The sequence below is a fragment of the Vipera berus genome, assembly GCF_964194415.1.
Source record: "Vipera berus genome assembly, chromosome: 11".
In the NCBI taxonomy this organism is placed as follows: Eukaryota; Metazoa; Chordata; class Lepidosauria; order Squamata; family Viperidae; genus Vipera; species Vipera berus.
The window spans coordinates 1,981,996-2,002,331 of record NC_138214.1 but is presented as its reverse complement, the minus strand read 5'-3'; the positions used below and the strand labels follow the sequence as shown (position 1 = coordinate 2,002,331).

The window sequence follows — 20,336 nt, the reverse complement described above, 5'->3', positions numbered from 1 at the left end:
TCCATTGCTGAACGAGACATTTGTTAAATGAATTTTGCCCCATTTTACAACCTTTCTCATCACGATTTTTGAGGGAATCACTGCAGTTGTCAACTTAGTAACATGGTTGTTAAGTGAAACTGGCTTTTTTCCTCCCCCTGACTTTTGCTGGTCGGAAGGTCGCAAAAGGGGAATCAGGTGAACCCAGGAGAGACTGTGACCAGTCGTAAATGTGAAGCGTCCCAATATGAATCACGTGACCATGGGGATGCTGCAATGGTCAGAAGGGAGAGAAACAGCCATCAGTCACTTTTTTCAGTGGATGTTGTAAACTTTGAATGGTCACTAAATGAACTAGTAATTCGAGGACTACCTGTGCTCTGGGTGGAAATCAGATTAAGAGGACCGCTTGGTCAGTGTGCAGCATTCACACAGCCAGATTGTTTAAGGGCAGCAGGTTGTGTCTGTTCAGACCTTGCTTAGGTGACATGGGAGAAGATTAATTTCAGCGCTTTGAGAATAGAACCTGCAATTCCTGCAATTCTCTGGAGTTGGCTTCTGCTTTCCTAATTGGGCTCGAGTTTTGATCTAAGACAAACCCTCATGCTCATGTCAAACTAACTATGATGCACGTCTTGGTATTTTCTGGAAGGAGATTTCCTTTGATGTTTTTACATGAGGGTGGTCTAAATCTTGGTTTCTGTCCTCCAAGATCCTCTGGTTATTTCCATGGATTTGGTTCAGTGAGGACCTGCCTTTAACCTCAGACGCTTCTTCCAGCAGAATTAACATCCATGGTGTATGGAGTGGAGCTGAGAGGCTTTAAGGCTGTGCCATTAAGTGTCTTCCATGTTAGAAGGACCGTGCAAATATTGGGGTATGGGTGAATCTCCCCAGCTTGGGGAAGGTTGCATGGAAATGTTGAGACTCTAAGATTAATGTGGCCAACAGCCAAGACATATTTAAAAGATAAGCATGTTTCCTGAGCAGTAGTAACAATCATATTTTTGTGGACAATCCTAAAACCTTTATTCTTTGAAGTCACTGCCCTTGAGTTTTTGGACATGACCAACCTTACTAAAGGACCCAGATTGTTGGGGGCAATTAAGCTGACTTTGTAATAATGCTGCTTGGGGTGTGTGTGAAAGCCCTAATAAGCAGGCATATACATAGAATGAAGGCTACTGCTAAGCTTGTAAGCCGCCCTGAGTCTTCAGAGAAGGGCGGGATATAAATGGAATTAAAATAAAAATAAATAAAATAAAGTCGTGGTGGTTCTTAAGATTTTATCGCCTGGGCTACAATTAGCTGGGTTCACAGCTGCTCTATAAACAAAGGTTATTAACCTAAATGGTCAGATTCATACAATGCTCTATGCCTCAGACAAACACCTATCTGTGCTGTCACATATTCATAGTCTGCCACGCCATATGTGATCCACCAGCAACCATTTTAGCAAGCCTTTCCCTGTTCCTCTCTTAATGAATCTCAGATCGTTAAAAAATTAAGTTTCCTTCTAGCTATCTTTCTAATCTTAAGAGAAATCCAGTCTTTGCTCCTTCATCCAGGTAATATGTTGGAATTTTGATTCTCTATGAAGTTGTTCAGGATTTAATGTCATCCACAGAGCTTTATAGCCTGAAGACTGGATGCTGTCCATGGTGCTGATTTAAAATCTCTCTCTCTCTCTCTCTCTCTCTCTCTCTCTCTCTCTCTCTCTCTCTCTCTCTCTCTCTCTCTCTCTCTCTCTCTCTCTCTCTCTCTCTCTCTCTCTCTCTCTCTCTCTCTCTCTCCATTTATCTATCTATATCTCAAATCATAGGAAAGTTTCTAATCCCATTTCTTTCTCCTTGGGGGAACAAATGAGGCACAGCTTTTGGTCTGCTTGAAACCATCATGAATACAACGGACTCAGGTTTCTAACCTTTTCTGCTTGTTTGTTTTGCTTTACAGAACCGCAGCTGAAAGGCATCATCACAAAACTTTACAGCCGGCAAGGATATCATTTGCAGTTGCAAGCAGATGGAACCATTGATGGAACGAAAGAGGAAGAAAGCACATATAGTGAGTATATTGTTAGACATAAAAGAGCCTGTTTGGTTTGTTTGCACAGCCTGCTAGTCCATATGCATGGGTGTTTTTCAAAGGCTATGCTCATTTGGCCGTGACATCATCACTGCGTTCATGTTTGCTGTTCAACCTGCCGAAGAGAAACACTTAGATAAAGCTTGCAGAGATACTTTTGCTTTCTGCAAAACTGGCCCAGATGGTATCTCCATGCACATATATGGATGTATTCATCCTCAGTTTTTTTGAGTCGGGTTTTTAATGATCTGATCAGGAAAGGTTCCTTTCCCATTCCAGTTTTACCTGACTTAAAACAATACTGCTATTCTCCTTTTAGAATAAGGAGAATTAAATGCTCCCACTTATGCAGTGGTGAGGGCTAGTAATCCTGATGGCTGTTTTGTTTCCATAAATCTTGAGCTTCAGTTCCATTGGTCTGCCTTCCCCTTCCACGGCGTTACGGTGTGCAATGGAGCATTAGTGTATTTCAGTAAATAGGACGTGTATGAACTGGGGGCAAATAACCTTTTGAGTGTGGTGGTGCACAGATTAGGAAACTATTTCATTTCTTCCCCTCTGATGCAAGCCCTCATTTACAGTTTCAAAAAGCTGAGCTTATCATTATCAAATAAATAAATAAATAATTCTCATCCAAGTAATACCCGGCTTCAAATAGAACTGTCTGCTTCCCGGGTTCTAAAATTCAGAACAGAGATAAGATGGCCATCTCTTCTGCAAAACAAATGCTTCAGATATTTCCTTTCTCTTCAGTTCTCCAGTAAAGATGAGACAGTGGAATTTCAAAGAGGCCCAACAGAAGTCAGTCTGTATGCCCAACCAAGATAAGAAAACATCTTCAGCTTTTATTAGAGGTTGCATGCTCTGATAGAAGTAAACAGCGGCCAATTTGTGTGGACTTTATGCAAATGCCTTCTCGGCTACCTTTAAGGGTTTAATGACAGAGAACGGCTGATTCGGTGCTGAAGGTCCCACTTTTAGTTTCCTCTCCTGTGGAAAGGATTAGGAAACATCATCATCTGAAAGGCTGAAGAGCTACTGCTGTCAAAGGGCAACCTGGAATCTCAGATCTGCCCGCAATCCATCTATGCACCCATCCATCCATCCATCCATCCATCCATTGATCCATCCTTCCATCCATCTATCCATTGATCTATCCATCCATCTGCTTGTAGATCAAGAAACCACTCTAAAGTTTGTGGAATGATTGCCTAACAATCTGAAGCAAGAAATACACAGCGAATGGAACCTAAGATTTAGAATAGGGTTGAACACAATTTTAAAAGCCGGCCCTCAGAAAAGTTTAAAAATATCTCCAAAAATCTTGGAGAGATGCAGAAAATGTAGTCTTAGTCCATGAATTTGATCTGGCCCTTGTAGTATATTTCCAGTCACTGAACTTTGCTATCTCCTATATCAAACATTGTCCAGTTCAGGCATAGACAGTACCAGTGATTGGGAAGCCATACACCATAAATTACAACTTCAACAATTCGTAATTCTGGCTACTCTGCTTTGGCACTGGAGGAGTTTCTCCTGAAAATTCTTGATCTTTATTTAGCTTCTCTGGAAAGTTTGAGAGCAACTAGCACATTTTGGCAACTGCTAAATAATGTAATGTCTTGATGTTACATGAGCTTTACCAACCAACGCCACCTCCCCTGCCATGAATATGAAATATTGCTGAACTGTTTCAGTAGTGTAAGGAATTTTGCAAGGTGGAGTTGTTGGTTTGGATGGCTGCATGATGCCTGGGAATGAACTAGCCAAATGAATTGATTTCTGCAGAAAGGTCATCCTTTAGCTACATCCCGTGGAATATCTGCTTTGAATTTGTTAAAGGGCCTTTTCATGTTGATGCACATGTCCCTTTTTTGATGTAAGAAAAGTGAGAAGGATTGTCCTTGCCCCTATGCTATCCTTCTGGGGCTGCTCTCTGTACTTGGGATAATTAATTAATTTAGGGAGCAGATTGGATCTCCAAAGAGTGGAAGAAGATGGTCACTTGTTGCACGGATGCTAACATTGCATGGGTGACTTCATCCTCTCCCTTCGGCTGGTAGATTGGGGTTGATGGAGTTGAAAAATTGTAGATGGGTTTGGGAAAATAAAACTGGCAATGCCTTCAAATAGAAGACTATCTGCTACTCTTGTGTTCTCCTGGGAGCATTGGCTGAGGACATTGGGAGTGGTAGTCCAAAATATCCTGGAAGCCCACCAATGGGTTAGGAAACACAAGACTTATTCAAGAGTCAACTTGATCGAGAAACATTCTGGTTAAATTCCCAAGGAGATTCTTGTCAGTTGATTCCTTTTTTTTCTCTCTCTCTCTTATACTGACATTACAGCTTTTCCCATTTATGGGAAAACCTGATTTGATTTCCCCAATTCAGATTGAGGGACTAACTTTTTTCTTCTTTCCATTTTTCTCCTAGCTTTGTTTAACCTCATCCCTGTGGGCTTACGAGTGGTGGCTATCCAAGGGGTTCAGACAAAGCTGTATTTAGCGATGAACAGCGAAGGCTACTTGTACACATCAGTAAGTGTCCATTCTTTATTTTTTCTTTTCAGCTGGATGGTCTGCCTTGCATTGGACCCTCGACTTATGACCCCAGTTGAGCCCAAAATTTCTCTTGCTAAGCGAGATGTTTGTTAAGCGAATTTTGCCCCATTTTATGACCACAGTTGTTAAGTGAATTGTTGCATTTGTTTAGTTAGTGACATGATGGTTAAGTGACTCTGGCTTCCCCCTTGACTTTGCTTGTCAAAAGGTCACAAAATCCAGGACGTGCAACTGTCATAAATAAGAGTCATTTGCGGAGGGTGTGAATTTTCATCACATGACCACCAGGATGTGGCGATGGTCATAGGTCACTTTTTTCAATGGTGTTGTAACTTTGAATGGTTGTTGTAAGTTGAGGACTACCTGTAGAAATTGTACAACCATTTGACCAGGATGCTGTAAGATCTTCTGCCTTGAGCACAGAGATGGACTTAAAGACCTCCGAGGTGCCTTGAAGCCCTAGGATTGTATATTCCACATTCTAAATTCCATATTTCTTTTGGAAGATTTAGAGCATGCCTCAATTTATTTAGAGTATGCTTAAGTTTATTCAAGTATATTTATCTGGAGAATGCAAAAGATTATTGAATTAATGTTGAATCCCTCACCATGGCTGAACTGTGGCAGTCTAAAGGTAACTAAGCAGGGAAATGTAATAAGCTGATACGAATATTATTTCCACTTTTTTGTGGCTATGAGTTATGATTAAAATAAGCATCTGCAGTGTTCAGGAGAAGGCGCATGAGATATTAAAGAGATTTGTCTGATAAAGCTCTGACAGGCTCCATCCAGGCTCTCAATAAGTAGATTCGTGGTTTGCTTCTGATCTGATATTCAGAGGATATTTTGTGTGGTATTTGACTTCTGATCTTCCTTCTACATGTTTAATAAAGAAAATTCAATCATCTTTACTTGATGATGGAGGGGAAGGAAGGAAGGAAGGAAGGAAGGAAGGAAGGAAGGAAGGAAGGAAGGAAGGAAGGAAGGAAGGAAGGAAGGAAGGAAACATTTTTAAAGGGTTGCCTTTCTTGAGATATGTAATTCATTAATTAATTTTAAGGGTGACTTCTAGAAAAAAAAACAGGAAGGGCTAAAGCCTGAAGCAAATAAATCTTGATGTTGTACATGTCTGTTTAAGAAAAGAAATTTGGTTAATGTTTGATGCTTATGTTCTCATCGCCCACTCGGCCATGCCTGGCTGACCATTGGCTGTTCAGCATCATCCACCCCAATCTAGCTTGCAGAGTTATCAAGAAGATCGGGCAGGTTTGGGATGAATTATTCATGGCATCTTTTCATTTCTGGAGAAGAAGCTAGCATTAAATTACAAGTAAATATGAAAGCTGGTGTCGTAGAGTTAAAGTGTTGGACTAGCCTCAAGGAAACCTAGACTATCTTTAGCTACTGAATTCCCTGGGTGATTTTGGGCCAATCCCTGTCTACTCGGCTCAACCTAAATCACCCTGAACAAAAGGCAGGCTAAACTCTAACTAATAAGTAGAGAAATAAAATAAAATAAAATTAGTATCCCCCATCCAGCCTGTCTCTCTTTATAGGGGGACCTCAAAAGAAATAACCAACAAGATCATTGGAGAGCAGATGTTGTCTCCAAGAACCTGGCTTCAAATTAGCTTTAGGGGTAAAAATAAGACCTTGGATTGGCTAAGGCACACACGTGAATCCGACATAAGGGGAATACAATCAGGGCCACTGAGTGATGAAATTCAGAAAAATGTTTTGGATCCCGCCTTTGACTGTGATGTTCAGATGTTCCTCAGAAGCAGCATGGGACAGGGAATCTCACCATCCTTCAAATGAGTGATGTGAGCCCTGAGTTTTGAAGCAGACCATGAAGGAAGGGCTAAGGCTACCTTCGGGTCTTGCTTCTGACCTTCCCGATGATTCTTGGCCGGAAGAGTTGACCTCAACCACCCAAACAGGGAGGTGGAGAGCTTGCTCTCCTGCCATAACCTCCTCATTTTGCAGAAAAGCAAGCTAATAAATAAAAGGTCTCAGGGGTGACCCCAGCTATTGGAGGCTCCTAAGGAAATGGCTGTCTTCTCCTGCCGAGATGGCTAATTGGAAGAATTCCTCATTCGGTTCCGTTCCAATGCTTTGCTTTGCTTGTGCCTCACCTCCAATGCATCACAATTACCAAGCCAGGCTGGACGAGGAGCCTTCACACTGAGGGGGGGATGTTCATGGGGGGGTGTCAATCCAAACAGCCAGCCCAAGAATTGCTGATCTCTAAACAGGCTGAACGAAGATGCTGCGGCAGCATGTGATCCAATGCGTGGGTGGCCAGAGACTCAGTCACTGACCTTTTGGTTTGCTAGAAATTTCTCCCTTCTGCATGTGACAAACCCAAAGGGTGGTTTTCACACAACTGCATAGGAACGCGCGCGCACACACACACACACACACAGAGAGAGCAGCCCGTGCTGTTTGAATGGTCTGAGGGGGCCATGGCCCCTGCAAACTCCTTTGGTGCATGAGGAGTGGACGGAGGCCGCAAAGCATCAATTAAAGCACCTCTGCAGTAGGGATTGAGGGGCGGGCATGTGTGGTTTGTCTGTGCTTCCCTGCATTGAAAAGGAGAAAGAAAAACCTGTCTGATCTGTAACTAAGTGATCCACAAGGAAGACAATTTTAACAGAAACTTCTCCCTGATAGATTCTCCTCTTTTTATCTCCCTCCCTCCCTCCCTCCCTCCCATTCTATTCTATTACCTATTCTATTCTATTCTAATTTTCCATCTATTCTATTCTATTATCCTATCCTATCCTATCCTATCCTATCCTTTTTTTCTTATGCTCTATTACAACCAGGCACCTCTTAACAGCTTATAGGTAGACAATAAAACAAGAATGTAACCATCTGCAGCGCAAAGACTCTACAATGTTGGGAACATTTCTCTTTTTAATCCAGCCTTTATTACTTTATTAACTCAAGGCAGCGAACATCCCTAATCCTCTTTCTTCCTCCTATATTCCCCACAACAACAGCAGCAGCCCTCTCAGGCAGGTTGGGCTGAGAAAGAGGGACTCTAACAGAAACTTACCCGGCCGTCTTTCGTACCTCAGGCCGGAGAACTGGAACTCACAATTTCCTGGTTTGTACCCTGGTACCTTCATCACTAGACCAAATTTTTGCACACACAAAAAAGCTTTGTTTCTTGACTCTGGGAGAAAAGAATAGCAACACAGCTGCTGGTTGGAAGTACAGAAATCTCTGGACTCCTCAGATAATCTTTGGACCCTCGTTAGTATAGTTGTGTGCTGGAGTTGCCTCTCCACCTATGTCAACAGCAGCTATCCATCGGCACAGGCCTTCAAAAAGGACTAGCAATGCAAAAGTTGTTGTGCTTTGTGTCATTCCCTTGAGTCGATTTTTAAAAAAAATACCCACGACATGTCATGTAATTGCCAACCCTGAAAATTCCCCATTGACCCTTTTTACTTGACTTCAGTTTTACTCGTAAGGCTAAAAGCCGAGGGAAAATCGGGGAGGTTGCTGCTCACATTTGGAGACAGACTAGATCAATCGGTATATGAAATTCATCCTCTCTTGTTCCTCCCTATGTGTCTGCCAGGCTGGCACCAATTCCTTTGAAGAGGAAAGCAAAGCATCTCCTCTTTGATCCTCTCTTGTTTATAAATCTTTATCCGTACTGAAATCTGTATATTGTTCTCCCTTTGCTGCCTGCTTCTTTCTTCTTCCTCTACTTTCCTTCATTCTTTTTTCCTTCTTCCCCTCCTCCTCCTCCTTTCTTTTTTCTTTTTCTTTTTATTGATCTCTTCTTTTCCTCCCCCTCCTCCTCCCCCCCCTTCTTCCTGCTCCTCCTCCTCCTAATTCTGCCCAGTTCTGCTTTTTAATGGAGGGATAAAAAAAGGGGTTTGGAGGAATGAGAAAAATGCATGTTGGTGTAAAGTAAAAAAGTAGATTTTTTTTTCTTCTGTCATAGCTCCGTGACTTGCCAGCACAACTAATGGGCTGGAGATTACAAGTCAACTCTAGACCCATTCAAGCTGAGCTCCTAACTTCATAGTTACCACGAGGTAGCAGCAATAGAGAGATTGTCACTGCCTTGTTTGGAATATTTTTTTCTAACTTCCTCATTGCTGTTTCCTGATAGTAACCTATCCCAGTCAATGTCAACCAAACATTGTCATCTCTTATAAACAAATCAGAGAAAATGTTGTGTTTTTAATATATAGCATGTAATACCCTAGGAAGGGGGAGCTTATAGTTAACGGGACAGCAGCTTGGATTCTTTTCAATGCCTTCCTCCCTCAGTCCATCCAAGGAAAGTCATAATTCCCTGTTTTGCAAAGTTTTGATGGTGAGGCTCACAAGTTTAAGACCAGGCCAGCCTAGAGAAAAATGAGAGAAAGAAGAAAATGGATTGATCTGAGGATGGACAATAAAAACCATTGGATGAAAGTTTTGTAGGGAAAAAAATCATGCAGCTTCAGAAAAATCTGCATGCAAAGCTTTTGCAAGCTTGGACAGCGTTTGATGAAATTGACTAATGAATATATCCCTGTGATGTGACAAGATCTGGATGGAGATTGATTCATAACTTAAGATGCTGCCAATGTCTAAGAGATTGAAGCGGGAGGGAGGGAGGGAGAAGATGCCTAAATGGCAAACCTCTGCCAGTAGATTAGTCCCCCTCTCTTTTTTATTCAGAGAATTTCAACCTGCCTTCCTTCCCACTTTGCCGTTGTTGCTACTCATTCAGAACAGGAAATGAAAAGCAAAGGACGGCTTCAAATTAATCAATCTATTCTTATTGTCACTCCAAGACTGAAGCCTGCCACGGTTCCTCCCAAACAGGAAACCTGCATAAAGGCAAACCGAGATTCCTCAATGAGAGAGAACAAGCCCACATTTGGAATTCCAAAGGTACCCCTTTTCTCCTGTAGCTGCTGAGCGTTGGTTTGGAGAAGGGGATTCATTAAGATGGATAGCTGAGACAATGGGAGATGAATTGCTGCCCCATAGCCTTGCTCAGACCGGACCAGGAGAACTAAATTACCTAAATTTTCAAACAGACAAAAAAACTAAATCTCAGTTGCAGATGCTCCCAAGCCTTTGTCTTGAAAACCCTGAAGGATTGGAGCCATTAATGGCAGGCAGGCCTTTCTTATTAAGTTCTCAGTAGGTTGGATTCTGGGAATGTACCTTTGGTCCATTTGGAAACCATCTCATTGAGGAAGGTTGGTCTATATAGACTGGATATTTTTCTCTCCAGGGTTTTCACAGCCCTTTGTAAAGACCCTAGGATTTGACGTCGGGACCTCCGGCATATAATCCCCTTTGCTCTGAATCCCCTAAATTCTATTATCCATGGTGGAATCCTGACGATGCCAGCACCCTCCAAGACAGATTGGCAATGGCACCACTAGAGATCCTGGTTTGGAGATGCTGATGTTTTTGGAGTGGAGGTGATTTAAGAACAGATTTTGAAAGATCACTCACCCCTGTAATTTTATAACTGCACCTTGGCACTTGGGGTGAGGAGAAGAACAAGACGGAAAGAATCGGTACTTTTTCATCTTGAGATGGAAAAACAAAGGCCATCTTTTCATATTTTCAAATGACATCCTATTGATCTTTTCTCCCTTGGTTGGCATATCCTCTTCATTTAATCTTGTTTGCCTGAAATGATACTTTGGTTGCCACAGTCCAATTTAAATAACAAATTCCACCTGTTCTTGGCAGCTGTAATTTATTATTGTTATTGTTCCTTTGCTTCTGTACCCGTGACGTTGGTAACAACAGCTCATCTGCCAAACTTATAATTTAGCTTGCAGAAATTCAATGATGAAACAAGTTAGATGGTGATTAAGGCAGAAGGAGACAGAAGAAAATTTTGGGACAGAATTAACCAGACGGAGGCTGACAGATTGGGGTGGGAGGGAAGAAAGTCCATACATATGTTTGTTTGTTTTTTTAGGAAACGGGTGAAAACGTGATTATTTCACCAAGCTGCTTGGGAGCGGGACTGTTGTGACAACCCCTCAGGCCAATGGATTGTTTTTGGCTATTTTATGGAAAGATGATGAAGATGTTGTTTTCACGTTGATGCATATGATTTTAATCCCAATTGCATGTTGGGGCACAGAGTCAATAGAAGGGAATAGTGGGAGGAGGGAGGGAGGGAAATCAAGGAAGAGGGAGGACGGAAGGAAGGAAATGAAAGAAGGAAATCAAGGAGGGGGGAGAGGAAGGAAGGAAGGAAGGAAATCAAGGAGGGGGGAGAGGAAGGAAGGAAGGAAATGAAATAAAGAAATCAAGGAAGGAGGGAGGGAGAGGAAATGAAAGAAGGAAATCAAGGAGGGAGGGAGAGGAAGGGAGGGAGGGAGGGAGGGAGGGCTCTTCTGCTTCTTCAAAGTATTAAACAGTCCATTTTCCATCAGAATCTGCTAATCACTTCTGTAACTTCCAACTGGGCAAATGGTCCTCAACTGTGCGCCTCAACCGTCTAGTGCCGTTGTTTGGAATATAACTGAACAATGAAATTAAAATGTCACTGAGATAAAGGCAGGCCTAATTTTTAAAGGGAGAATCTTATAGATTGCTGTGTAATGGCCCACGAAATAGGAAAGGACTCCTTAAATTTAGTTTTGGTGTCTTGTGGTCTAAAGAGAAAAGGCAGTCAGATCTTTAGCAGTTGTTCAATTCCAAGGAGAATCCTTGATTTTCACCCTTGTTTGGAACTTGGATGAGAAATATCAGGGCTGACAGACATGATTTTTTTTTACACACACACACACACACACACAAATCTCAGCCAGAAAAGAATGACAAGCCATTTCTGTACTGCTATTGTGTTGGTTAAGCTACCAGGAATCTAGCTCCATTGAAACATTTTATTTTCAAGAAAATAGGTTTTTGAGATTACAGAAGACTGCCAAGAAAAATGGGAGGAAAAAGAGCATCCAAGCCAGGGGGTTCCATATTTTCCATTTTTTAATTATTTAAACTGGTTGTCTGCTGCATATTGTCACATCTCAAGTTTCTGTTTGTGTTGCCTCTTCTATCGTTCATTTTTCTTGGCTGTTAATTTGACTTCTTCATTTGAGTTTATCATCCCACACTTTATTTAATTTAGGATTTATCACTTTGAGGGAGGGGGGGAATGGAACGTTTTGCTACCGTAGGAAATTAACCTATTCCTCATTAACCTCTCAGCTTTGTTACCGTTCTGTCAAAGCATTTGCTCAATGTTGTGACACTTTAAATTAAAGCTCTTGTCTGATTTCTGATGAATAAAGGGCTAGGAGCCTGGGTTAATCAGCCACGTGAACTGTAGAACAGACAAGCCACGTTGCATTTTTTTTTTTTTCAAAAGAGGTTGGAAAGGCAACCACGTACTTCTTGGGGAAAAGTGCAAATGAACTTGGTGAAGTCATTTTTAAGGAGATGTTTCCAGGCTGGCATGAGGGCGATCAGAACTTCCCTGATTTAGGTTAGCCTCCTTTGCAAATTTGCAAGCCACAGTGACCTATCTCCTTTTGAAGATTTGATTATCTGTGGACTCATTTTTCAAAGGTATCTGACATCAAGGCCGTTACCTTTGATCTCACTTCCCTTTCTTCTCATAAATATTCTTTCCTAGATATCAATGGAGGCTTCTTTTGCCATGAGACACCCTCATTGTTTCCCAATATGGGTTTTTGTCTAATTTTCCATGGCAAAATCAGATATGGCGAGGTGAGGTGAGAGGAATCTTCAGTCGCTTTCTTAATTGTCTTTTTCCAACATTGCTTTCATTTGATCTGCTTTATTCCCAATGTTTGTTGCCTTGAAGATGTTCAAGCAGTGTCTAAGGCTTTCCAACCTTTCGGGAAAGGAGCCCTGGTGACAGAGTGGTTAGAATGCAGCATTGTAAGATAACTGCCCACAGTCTGGAGCTCGATCCTGACTACTCAAGTTGACTCAGCCTTCCGAGGTTGGTAAAATGAGGACCCAGATTGTTGGGGAGCAATCGGCTGACTCTGTAAACCACTTAGAGAGGGCTTTAAAGTACTGTGAAGCAGTATTTAAGTCTAAGTGCTATTATATTGCTAACTCTACCCACTGCCAGGAGTTCGATTCTGCCTGGCTCAAGGTTGGCTTAGTCTTCAGTCTTTCTGAGGTCAAGTAAAATGAGGACCCAGATTGTTGGGGGCAACCTGCTGACTCTGTAAACCGCTTAGTTTTGCAAAGCACTCTGAAGCAGTATATAAGTACTGTAGCCATTTCTCCTTTTACAAATCTCCTGACTTCTATCATGCTGGACCTTCTGCCCAACCGTCTTCAGAGTACACTGCATATATACAATCTTTTTGCCCAGTGACTCAAAATACCACCATGATTAAGATCCTGTGGAGAACATCAGTTTCGCTACTTGATACTCCATGATGGATTACTCAGTGATCTTTTGGAAGTTCATAAAATTATGCTGGGCAGATTTTGGGGGGAGAGGTCCACTCACCACTTCCCACCTTATTCAAGGAACTCAGACTTAAAGCACTTGAGTATTGCCAACCATCCTGCTGGACCGTTTGACATTGGAATCTGGCAACTGATCAGGAGAAGCAGTTGGGTGTCCCCAAAGGAGCAAATCTTGCTTATTTTAGCTTTGGAGGATGTCCCAACACCACTCAAAGAATAATGTCTGGAGGGGGACCTTTGCTGCTGGTTCAGCTCCAAAAGCCCGTTGGACATATAGGCTCTTTCTAATTAAACTTCCCTGGTCATTTCTTCTCAAACATCATAAAATCATCGGGTAGAGTCTTGGAGGTCATCCAGTATGACTTCCAGCTCGATACCAGGCTTTGCAGAAGACTTCTGAGAGATGACCATCCAGCCTCCAGCTGCAGATCCCCAACAGAGAAAAAAACCACCTCTTTGGGTGGCAAGCTGTTCTACCAGATGACAGCTCATAGGGTCAGTCTCTCCAAAGCTCCTCTGGAAATCCAGCCAATGTGGCCAGGATTGTACCTTTCCTCAAGTAGTTTTGCCTTGAAGCATTTGTGTTCTGGGCATGAACCAAACTCAAAATGATGCAGGTCTACAAAAACGGTTCTTTGGGCTGCAATTGTTGCAAGGGGCCCTCGGAAGAATTGGCTTGATGACGGAAGAGTGGCTCAGCTCCTAATTTGATCATCCATCTCTGAATGCAGCCAGTTGTGCAGTCCCTAAACACAGCCGATTACTGTACCAAAGCTATAATCACCCTCTCAACACACTCCAGGGTTCTTTTTTACTGCTCTTAATTGGATGATGAACACCATGGTGTCCCATCTCTTTCCCACCAGTTCACTTCAGTGCGTGGCTTTCTTCTGTTGTTTTTGTGACTTCAAGAATACCACCATCACCTCTTTATGCTGTCTCTTAAAGAAATATCTACTTGCAAGCATTTGAAGTATATGCACATCCACTACACACTGCACCTATAAGTACCAAGTCAAAATCAGTCTGACTAATCAACATTCTGTATTGCTGGAAACCCATTGTGACTGGCTGATCAAAATCTGAACCTGTAACACTAATATTATTTGACCCCTGGATCTAAAATGTTGTCAAATTAAAATGTTTGTGGAGTACAGTTAGGCTGTTGGACTAGGATCAAGGACTCCCAGAACAATGTCCAATTCTATCAGAAAAGCTCATTGAGTGATTTGGAGAACAGTTAAAAATTTCTGTAGTCCACCTGAGACATACAGTAGGGGTTGTTTGGGGAGTGGAAGAAAATAAATTGAGGAGGAAAAGGTGGTATTACGGCCATCCAGCATGTCTATCTGGATTTTTGCAATCTAGACCTCCAAAACCTAGCTTCCAAATGGATAAGACAGCCAACCTACTTGTTTGCTCTGATGGACCACCTAATTCTACCACTTCTGCCATCACCACATAACTGAGGTGAGGACACTGAATCTTCAATTCCATGAGAGCTTTCTTAACCTTGAAACCCAAGTTAGTTCTTCTTTCAGATCTCACTTCACAATCCAACAAGGTTGTCTCTGAGAGAACCATGTGTCCTTGGATTTCATGAGATAATGTTAGGAATATCATTCAGGCCTTATTTCAGGAGACAGTAAGTCCTATATGTGTTTTGAACTTCCAATCCTCTTAAGGCCAGAGTCACACACTTGTAGAAATTGGGCTTCAGACCTTCTGAAAAGTTACCATTGGCCACCTTCCTTAGTATGTACAGCAGTGAGATCTACCTCAATGTAAAGATTCTAGGAGAATATCTAGGAGATGTTCCCAGTACTAAATACTAGGGATAAGTATACACAGATGTCCAGTACTGAGTTGTCAGATCCTTCCAAGTCTAGAATTACATTGCCAAGTGAAATCCAGTTTGAAGAACCTTTGCTTTGAGAGGTGACTTTATAAGTACTTGTCTGATGAAACATTTTTCATGGAGGTTCTTCCAGTTAAGACTGTTTCTTACAGAAACCTGAAGGTTCCTAGAGACCCATGGTGTAAAACCATCATGGTTCACCTGGTATCAGCTTCCAGTCCCTGTCATGAGCTTTCAAAAGCACCCAGGTCTGCGGCAGGCTGATAAAACGTTATAAATAAATAATAGCAATGTAATGAGGTAGCTGGTAAATGCTGCTTTAACATCAGTCACTTGGTAAAAGAGCATTTACTCTCAACGTCCATCCTTTGATCTTAATTTCCCCCCCCCCCCCGCCCTTCTACTAAACACATTTTCCCCATCTCCACACAGGATCCCGCTTGATCTGCCAATCATGCTGGAGCAGCAAAATTCTTCTCCAGATCGATATTTCTTCACTTTAGATGTTATGATTGCTTTAAGATGCAATGGCGACATGCTCCCAAACTAGATTATGGTGAAAGGAAAGAAGAGCAGAACAGAGAGGGGCAGAGGCTACGGCCATGGGACGTTGTGCAAATATAATTCTTTCTTTCTTTCTCTTTCTTTCTTTCTTTTTTCTGTCTTCTTTTCTTTCTTTCTTTCTTTCTTTCTTTCTTTCTTTCTTTCTTTCTTTCTTTCTTTCTGTCTGTCTGCCTGTCTTTCCTTCCTCCACCCTTCCCTGCAGGAACACTTCACACCAGAATGCAAGTTCAAAGAATCCGTGTTTGAAAATTATTACGTCACCTATTCTTCCATGATCTACCGGCAGATGCAGTCAGGAAGAGGCTGGTACTTGGGTCTCAACAAAGAAGGCGAAGTCATGAAAGGGAATCACGTGAAGAAAAACAAACCTGCTGCGCACTTCCTTCCCAAACCACTCAAAGGTAACAGCATTCAGACTTCCTCAGCTATTTGTAGAGGATTTTTGAATACCATTTGTTTTGTTTTTTTCTCTCCTGCCGTTTTGTTCTCAGGATGCTTGAGGATCCCTTTTGCATTTCCCTAGAGGCCTTTTGGAGAGTCTGCCTCTCCTGCGACATCAAGTCTTGTTTATTTCTCTCTCTCTCTCTCTCTCTCTCTCTCTCTCTCTCTCTCTCTCTCTCTCTCTGTGTGTGTGTGTGTGTGTGTGTGTGTGTGTGTGTGCAATGAGTGGGTGGGGAGAAGGCCCAAATGGAAGCAACAGGTAGCACACCTAGACAGAGCCAGGATTGTTGCCATTTTCCTATAAAGTTGGGAAGGTTTGGCTGTTTACCCTCCATTTCTGTCTGTGGCTGGGCTCAAAAGGGCAAGAAAGGAGACCGCTGGATTTTGGCAATTTGGGTTGGAGGGGATAAACTGGGGTCTGTATGCAACCTGGTGGCTTCAGATGATGATGATGATGATGATGATGATAATAATAATTAAAAAAACATAGAACATAGAATCATAAGGGTGGAAGGGCTCTTGGAGGACTTCTAGTCCAACCCCACACACCCCCATCCCTGCTCCAGCAGCAGAGCGGTCTGTGGTTCTTCCCTGACTTTCCTTTCTCCTCCTTTCCAACCAGTGGCCATGTACAAAGAACCCTCCCTCCATGACCTTACTGAATTCTCACGGTCTGGCAGTGGCACCCCGACGAAAAGCAGAAGCGTCTCCGGAGCTTTGAACGGCGGCAAATCTATGAGCCAAAACGAAACGACGTAGCCAGGACGGAAAAGCGAGAGGAGAGAAGCAGCATCAGTGGGAACTTTTACCTCTAGATCCGTTGTGGAACCCTGATTTTTGCACCTACCGTTCAGCCCTTCCCGACATGCCAACAAACTGGGATAGCTCTCTTGGCCTTTTATCCGCGACTTTGGACTTTCCGGAGGTCCCCAAATAACCGTAAATGATTCGTGTCAAAGGAAAGATTTCCACCCCCCCCCACCCCACCCCCATGATGTAAAATGCGCTTGTGCAAACACAGGCCTAGCCAGACAAACACAAAGCAATGGCCTCACATTGCTTCTGCCTTTACTTCTCCCCCTCACGTACGCTCTTGGGGAGAAAAAAGAAAAAATCCACAACATTTTAAAACACATTTTTGCTTTCCAAACTGAGACAGAAACCCTGTCAAAGTTTGTTCTTTTTTTTTCTTTGCTCTTTGAAGGGAATTTCAATATTTAGTGTTTTATATATGAATGGTTCAGAGAAGGGAAGGGGGACTCTGTACACCCTCTGCTTTTTTTTCAACTTACTATTTTATATATCATAAAGCTTGGTAAGGAAAAGAAATCTGAATATATCTCCTTTTTTTGGCATTATTTTGTGCCTCTTCTCTTGAAGGGGTTTTGAGCTGTGTCTTTACAAGCCAAGCAAAATCCTGCTAATATGCTAGTGTAACCTTGAGGAAAAAATAATCAATAAATCAGGTTTGGAACCGGATCGCAGTAGATCTTAGGCTCCAGCAAAAAAAAAAAGTGTTCTTGTGATTTTAACACAAACTGAGATATATACAGTTTTTTTTATAGATTTGTAGTCATCCTTTTCAAGGCCTCATGCTAAACCCCCAGTCTGTAGGAACCGAGATGTGTGTTAATTTCCCCGTCTGTGGAAAATAGTTATTTTTTTAAAACAGGGTGAATCGAGTTCTTCCCACAATGTAGATTCCTTTCCCCCCCCCCCTTCCTGTTCTCTTGATTAAATTTTGTGTATCATATCTAAAAAACAAAAAGCAAAACTTGTGGACATATACCTTCTTTTTTCTAAAGACAGAAACTGTGGAACTAAAGTGACTTAACTACGTTTTTATAAGGGAAACCATGACACCTTATTTGTAAACATCTTTCCTTTTGCTTCCCTGAAAATGTGGGTGGAGAAGGAAGAGTTATTCATGGATAAGTTGGGGAAAAAAGTCTACACGGAAAGGAATTGCAATCCAGCCTGTTGAGGTCACTGGGATGGAAGGAAATGAGATGGTGGTTAATCTCTCCTGGCCTTGCCTGGAGAGCGGAGAAGCTGTTAAGACAGGAAAGGACTGGGGGACTTCATGACATCTGGCTGGAAATTGGGTAGATCATGATGGAAGAAGAAAAGGTATAAGCATCACCACATGGAATCTTTCTGAATCCAAGAGAAGGGAATATTTGTAGCTCAGGGTTGAACTGTGGGGTGCTTAGTGCTCTCTGAGCTTGGTGGGGCTTTTTTTGCAGACGTTTCATGATCCAACCTGGTAACATCATCAGGGCAGATGGCATCTCCATCATCCATCACCAATGATCTTATCTAGTTGAGTCATGACACATCTACAAGAAAACAAACAAGCTCAGAGAGCACCAAGGACTCCACTTCCTGAATCCTTATTTTCTATTTGCAAGAGGCTGGAATTGTATCTTTCCTTCTTTGTTTTTTTTTTGTTGTTTTTTTTTGTTTTTTAAGGAAACAGAAGTAATGCAACCAGGGAGGGAGAGAAAGTTAAGTTTATGTTTAGTTCATCATATCTCTTGCATGAGAGGAAGTTGGATACTGGCTTCAGAAGTTGCATGACCTGTTTTAAGATTTTGTGCATTGCTCTCTGTCAAAGATAACGTGTGCAAAGCAGATATGGGCCAGGAGGAGCTGTTTCCTGTCGCTTTGTGCAGAGGAGATGTTTATTATTTGTTGTATACAACCATGCACTGAATAAACGAATTTATATTAAGGTGTCCATTCTAAAAAAAAAGAAAAGCAAAGAATAACAAAGCCTAGGTCGTGGATTCATTCAGGTCTAGAGCTTCTTATCTGGAGAAATCAGAGAGGAAAGACAGTCTTGTAAGTTACAGAACTTCAATCTCAAACTTTACTTGCTTCTCAAGTGGGCTGGGTCCTTTGCAAAAGAAAACCCTTGAATACTGCAAGGAATCCTGTCGTCTTTCAAGATGCTAGAAGAAGAGCTGTAGAAGATCTGCAGATGAATTCCATCAACATCTCCAAGGAGAGCTGGAAAAACGCTTGAGAAGCTTTGCACAGCCTCTTGGTTAGTCAGTTTCAATAACCATAGGGGACACAGAATAAGGGGGGCCTTTCATTTTAAGGTAACTGTTAGGGGAAAGCTGTTCTTCAGGTGTGAATGGATGGCAGGTGCAGAAAAACCCTCCCTCCCCAAAAGACTTCCAATTCCAAATCCCCTAACTTGGTGTCATCTCCCCATCTTCCATCAACCCCAAAGGAGATGTTTTCATTATTACTAAAACCATATTTAAGAGGAGGCTGGAGAGCTTTCAAGAAACATGGCAGAATGGAGAAGAAGCCAAGATCTTCCATACTCTTGGCCACCAACTTCCAAGAACATCTTCACGCTTGCTGGAACAAGTTGGTCTTCAAACAAGCTGTAGCTTTCGACGGCCAGAGCAAAATGTGGCCTCCTGGAATCAGAAGCCATGAGTCACTTTTCGGGGGAGGGGAGAACTGAGAAAGATTAATCACTTTGTTCTCTTGCCTTTTGAGAGAGGAAAAAAAAAACCTTCATAAGTCAACATCAATCAATATCTAAGGAACCCGACATACGTTTTGCAAAGTACGGCTCACTTTCCTTTTCAACCGCTGACATTCACTTAAATTCATCATGTTCCTTCAGCGAGTCTTCCCCAAGTTAGATGTGTTAAGCCATGGTGACTACAATTCCCAGCTAGCATCCTAGCATTATTCTGGGAGTTGTAATCCAGCCCATTCATAGGTGATTTTGGAGAAGGTTGAAGTAAGAGTGGCATGAAGAACTTCTAGGGAGATTCTCAATCATCCAGGTCAAAGGTGCTTTTTTCCAAAAGGTACCTGGACTTTCTTGGTTTTATTCCTTGAAAACATTTCACTTCTCATCCAAGAAGCTCAGAACTGAAGAAGCTTCTTGGATAAGAAGCGAAACATTTTCAAGGGGGGGGAAAAAACCCAGGAAAGTCCTATTTCCTTTTGGAAAAGCACCTTTGGGACATGAAGAACTTCCTTTGAAAATGACCGTGGGAGAACTAATGTCCTGAAACTTGGGCCTTTTTAGAGAGAAGAGCTTTTGGGGCCTCAGCTCCAGAATGAAGATCTGATATGAGTAGATGCTCTCCTTGTTCTGCCTAGCTCCTGTTCAAGCCTTATTGCAAATAATTATCCCTAATCAGTTTTGGCTGACTCTCCACCCATACAAAATAAAAGATGTAATAGCTAGTTGAAAACTCTCCAAGACTTTGTGGGAAACTCATTCTATATATTGTCCCAAAAACTACATACGTAGATGTGCAAATACAGTCACCAGATGAGCTGAATCTAAGGAGAGTATAATGTATTCATGTTGTTGTTTATTACAGTATATAACATCCACTGAGCTCAGTCCAACCTTTGTCC

The 20,336-nt window shown here is 42.1% G+C and overlaps 1 protein-coding gene across 1 annotated transcript; it reads left to right on the top strand.

The window, feature by feature from the left end:
• Positions 1 to 858: 858 nt before the first annotated feature.
• Positions 859 to 18,811, top strand: LOC308673045 (fibroblast growth factor 13; the record flags this gene model as incomplete). Its single annotated transcript, XM_081336422.1, has 5 exons — positions 859 to 862; positions 1,933 to 2,043; positions 4,500 to 4,603; positions 15,697 to 15,895; positions 16,558 to 18,811. The coding sequence occupies 5 exons, from the start codon at positions 859 to 861 to the stop codon at positions 16,692 to 16,694; spliced, it is 555 nt and encodes a 184-aa protein (XP_081192548.1). The 3' UTR covers positions 16,695 to 18,811.
• Positions 18,812 to 20,336: the final 1,525 nt, after the last annotated feature.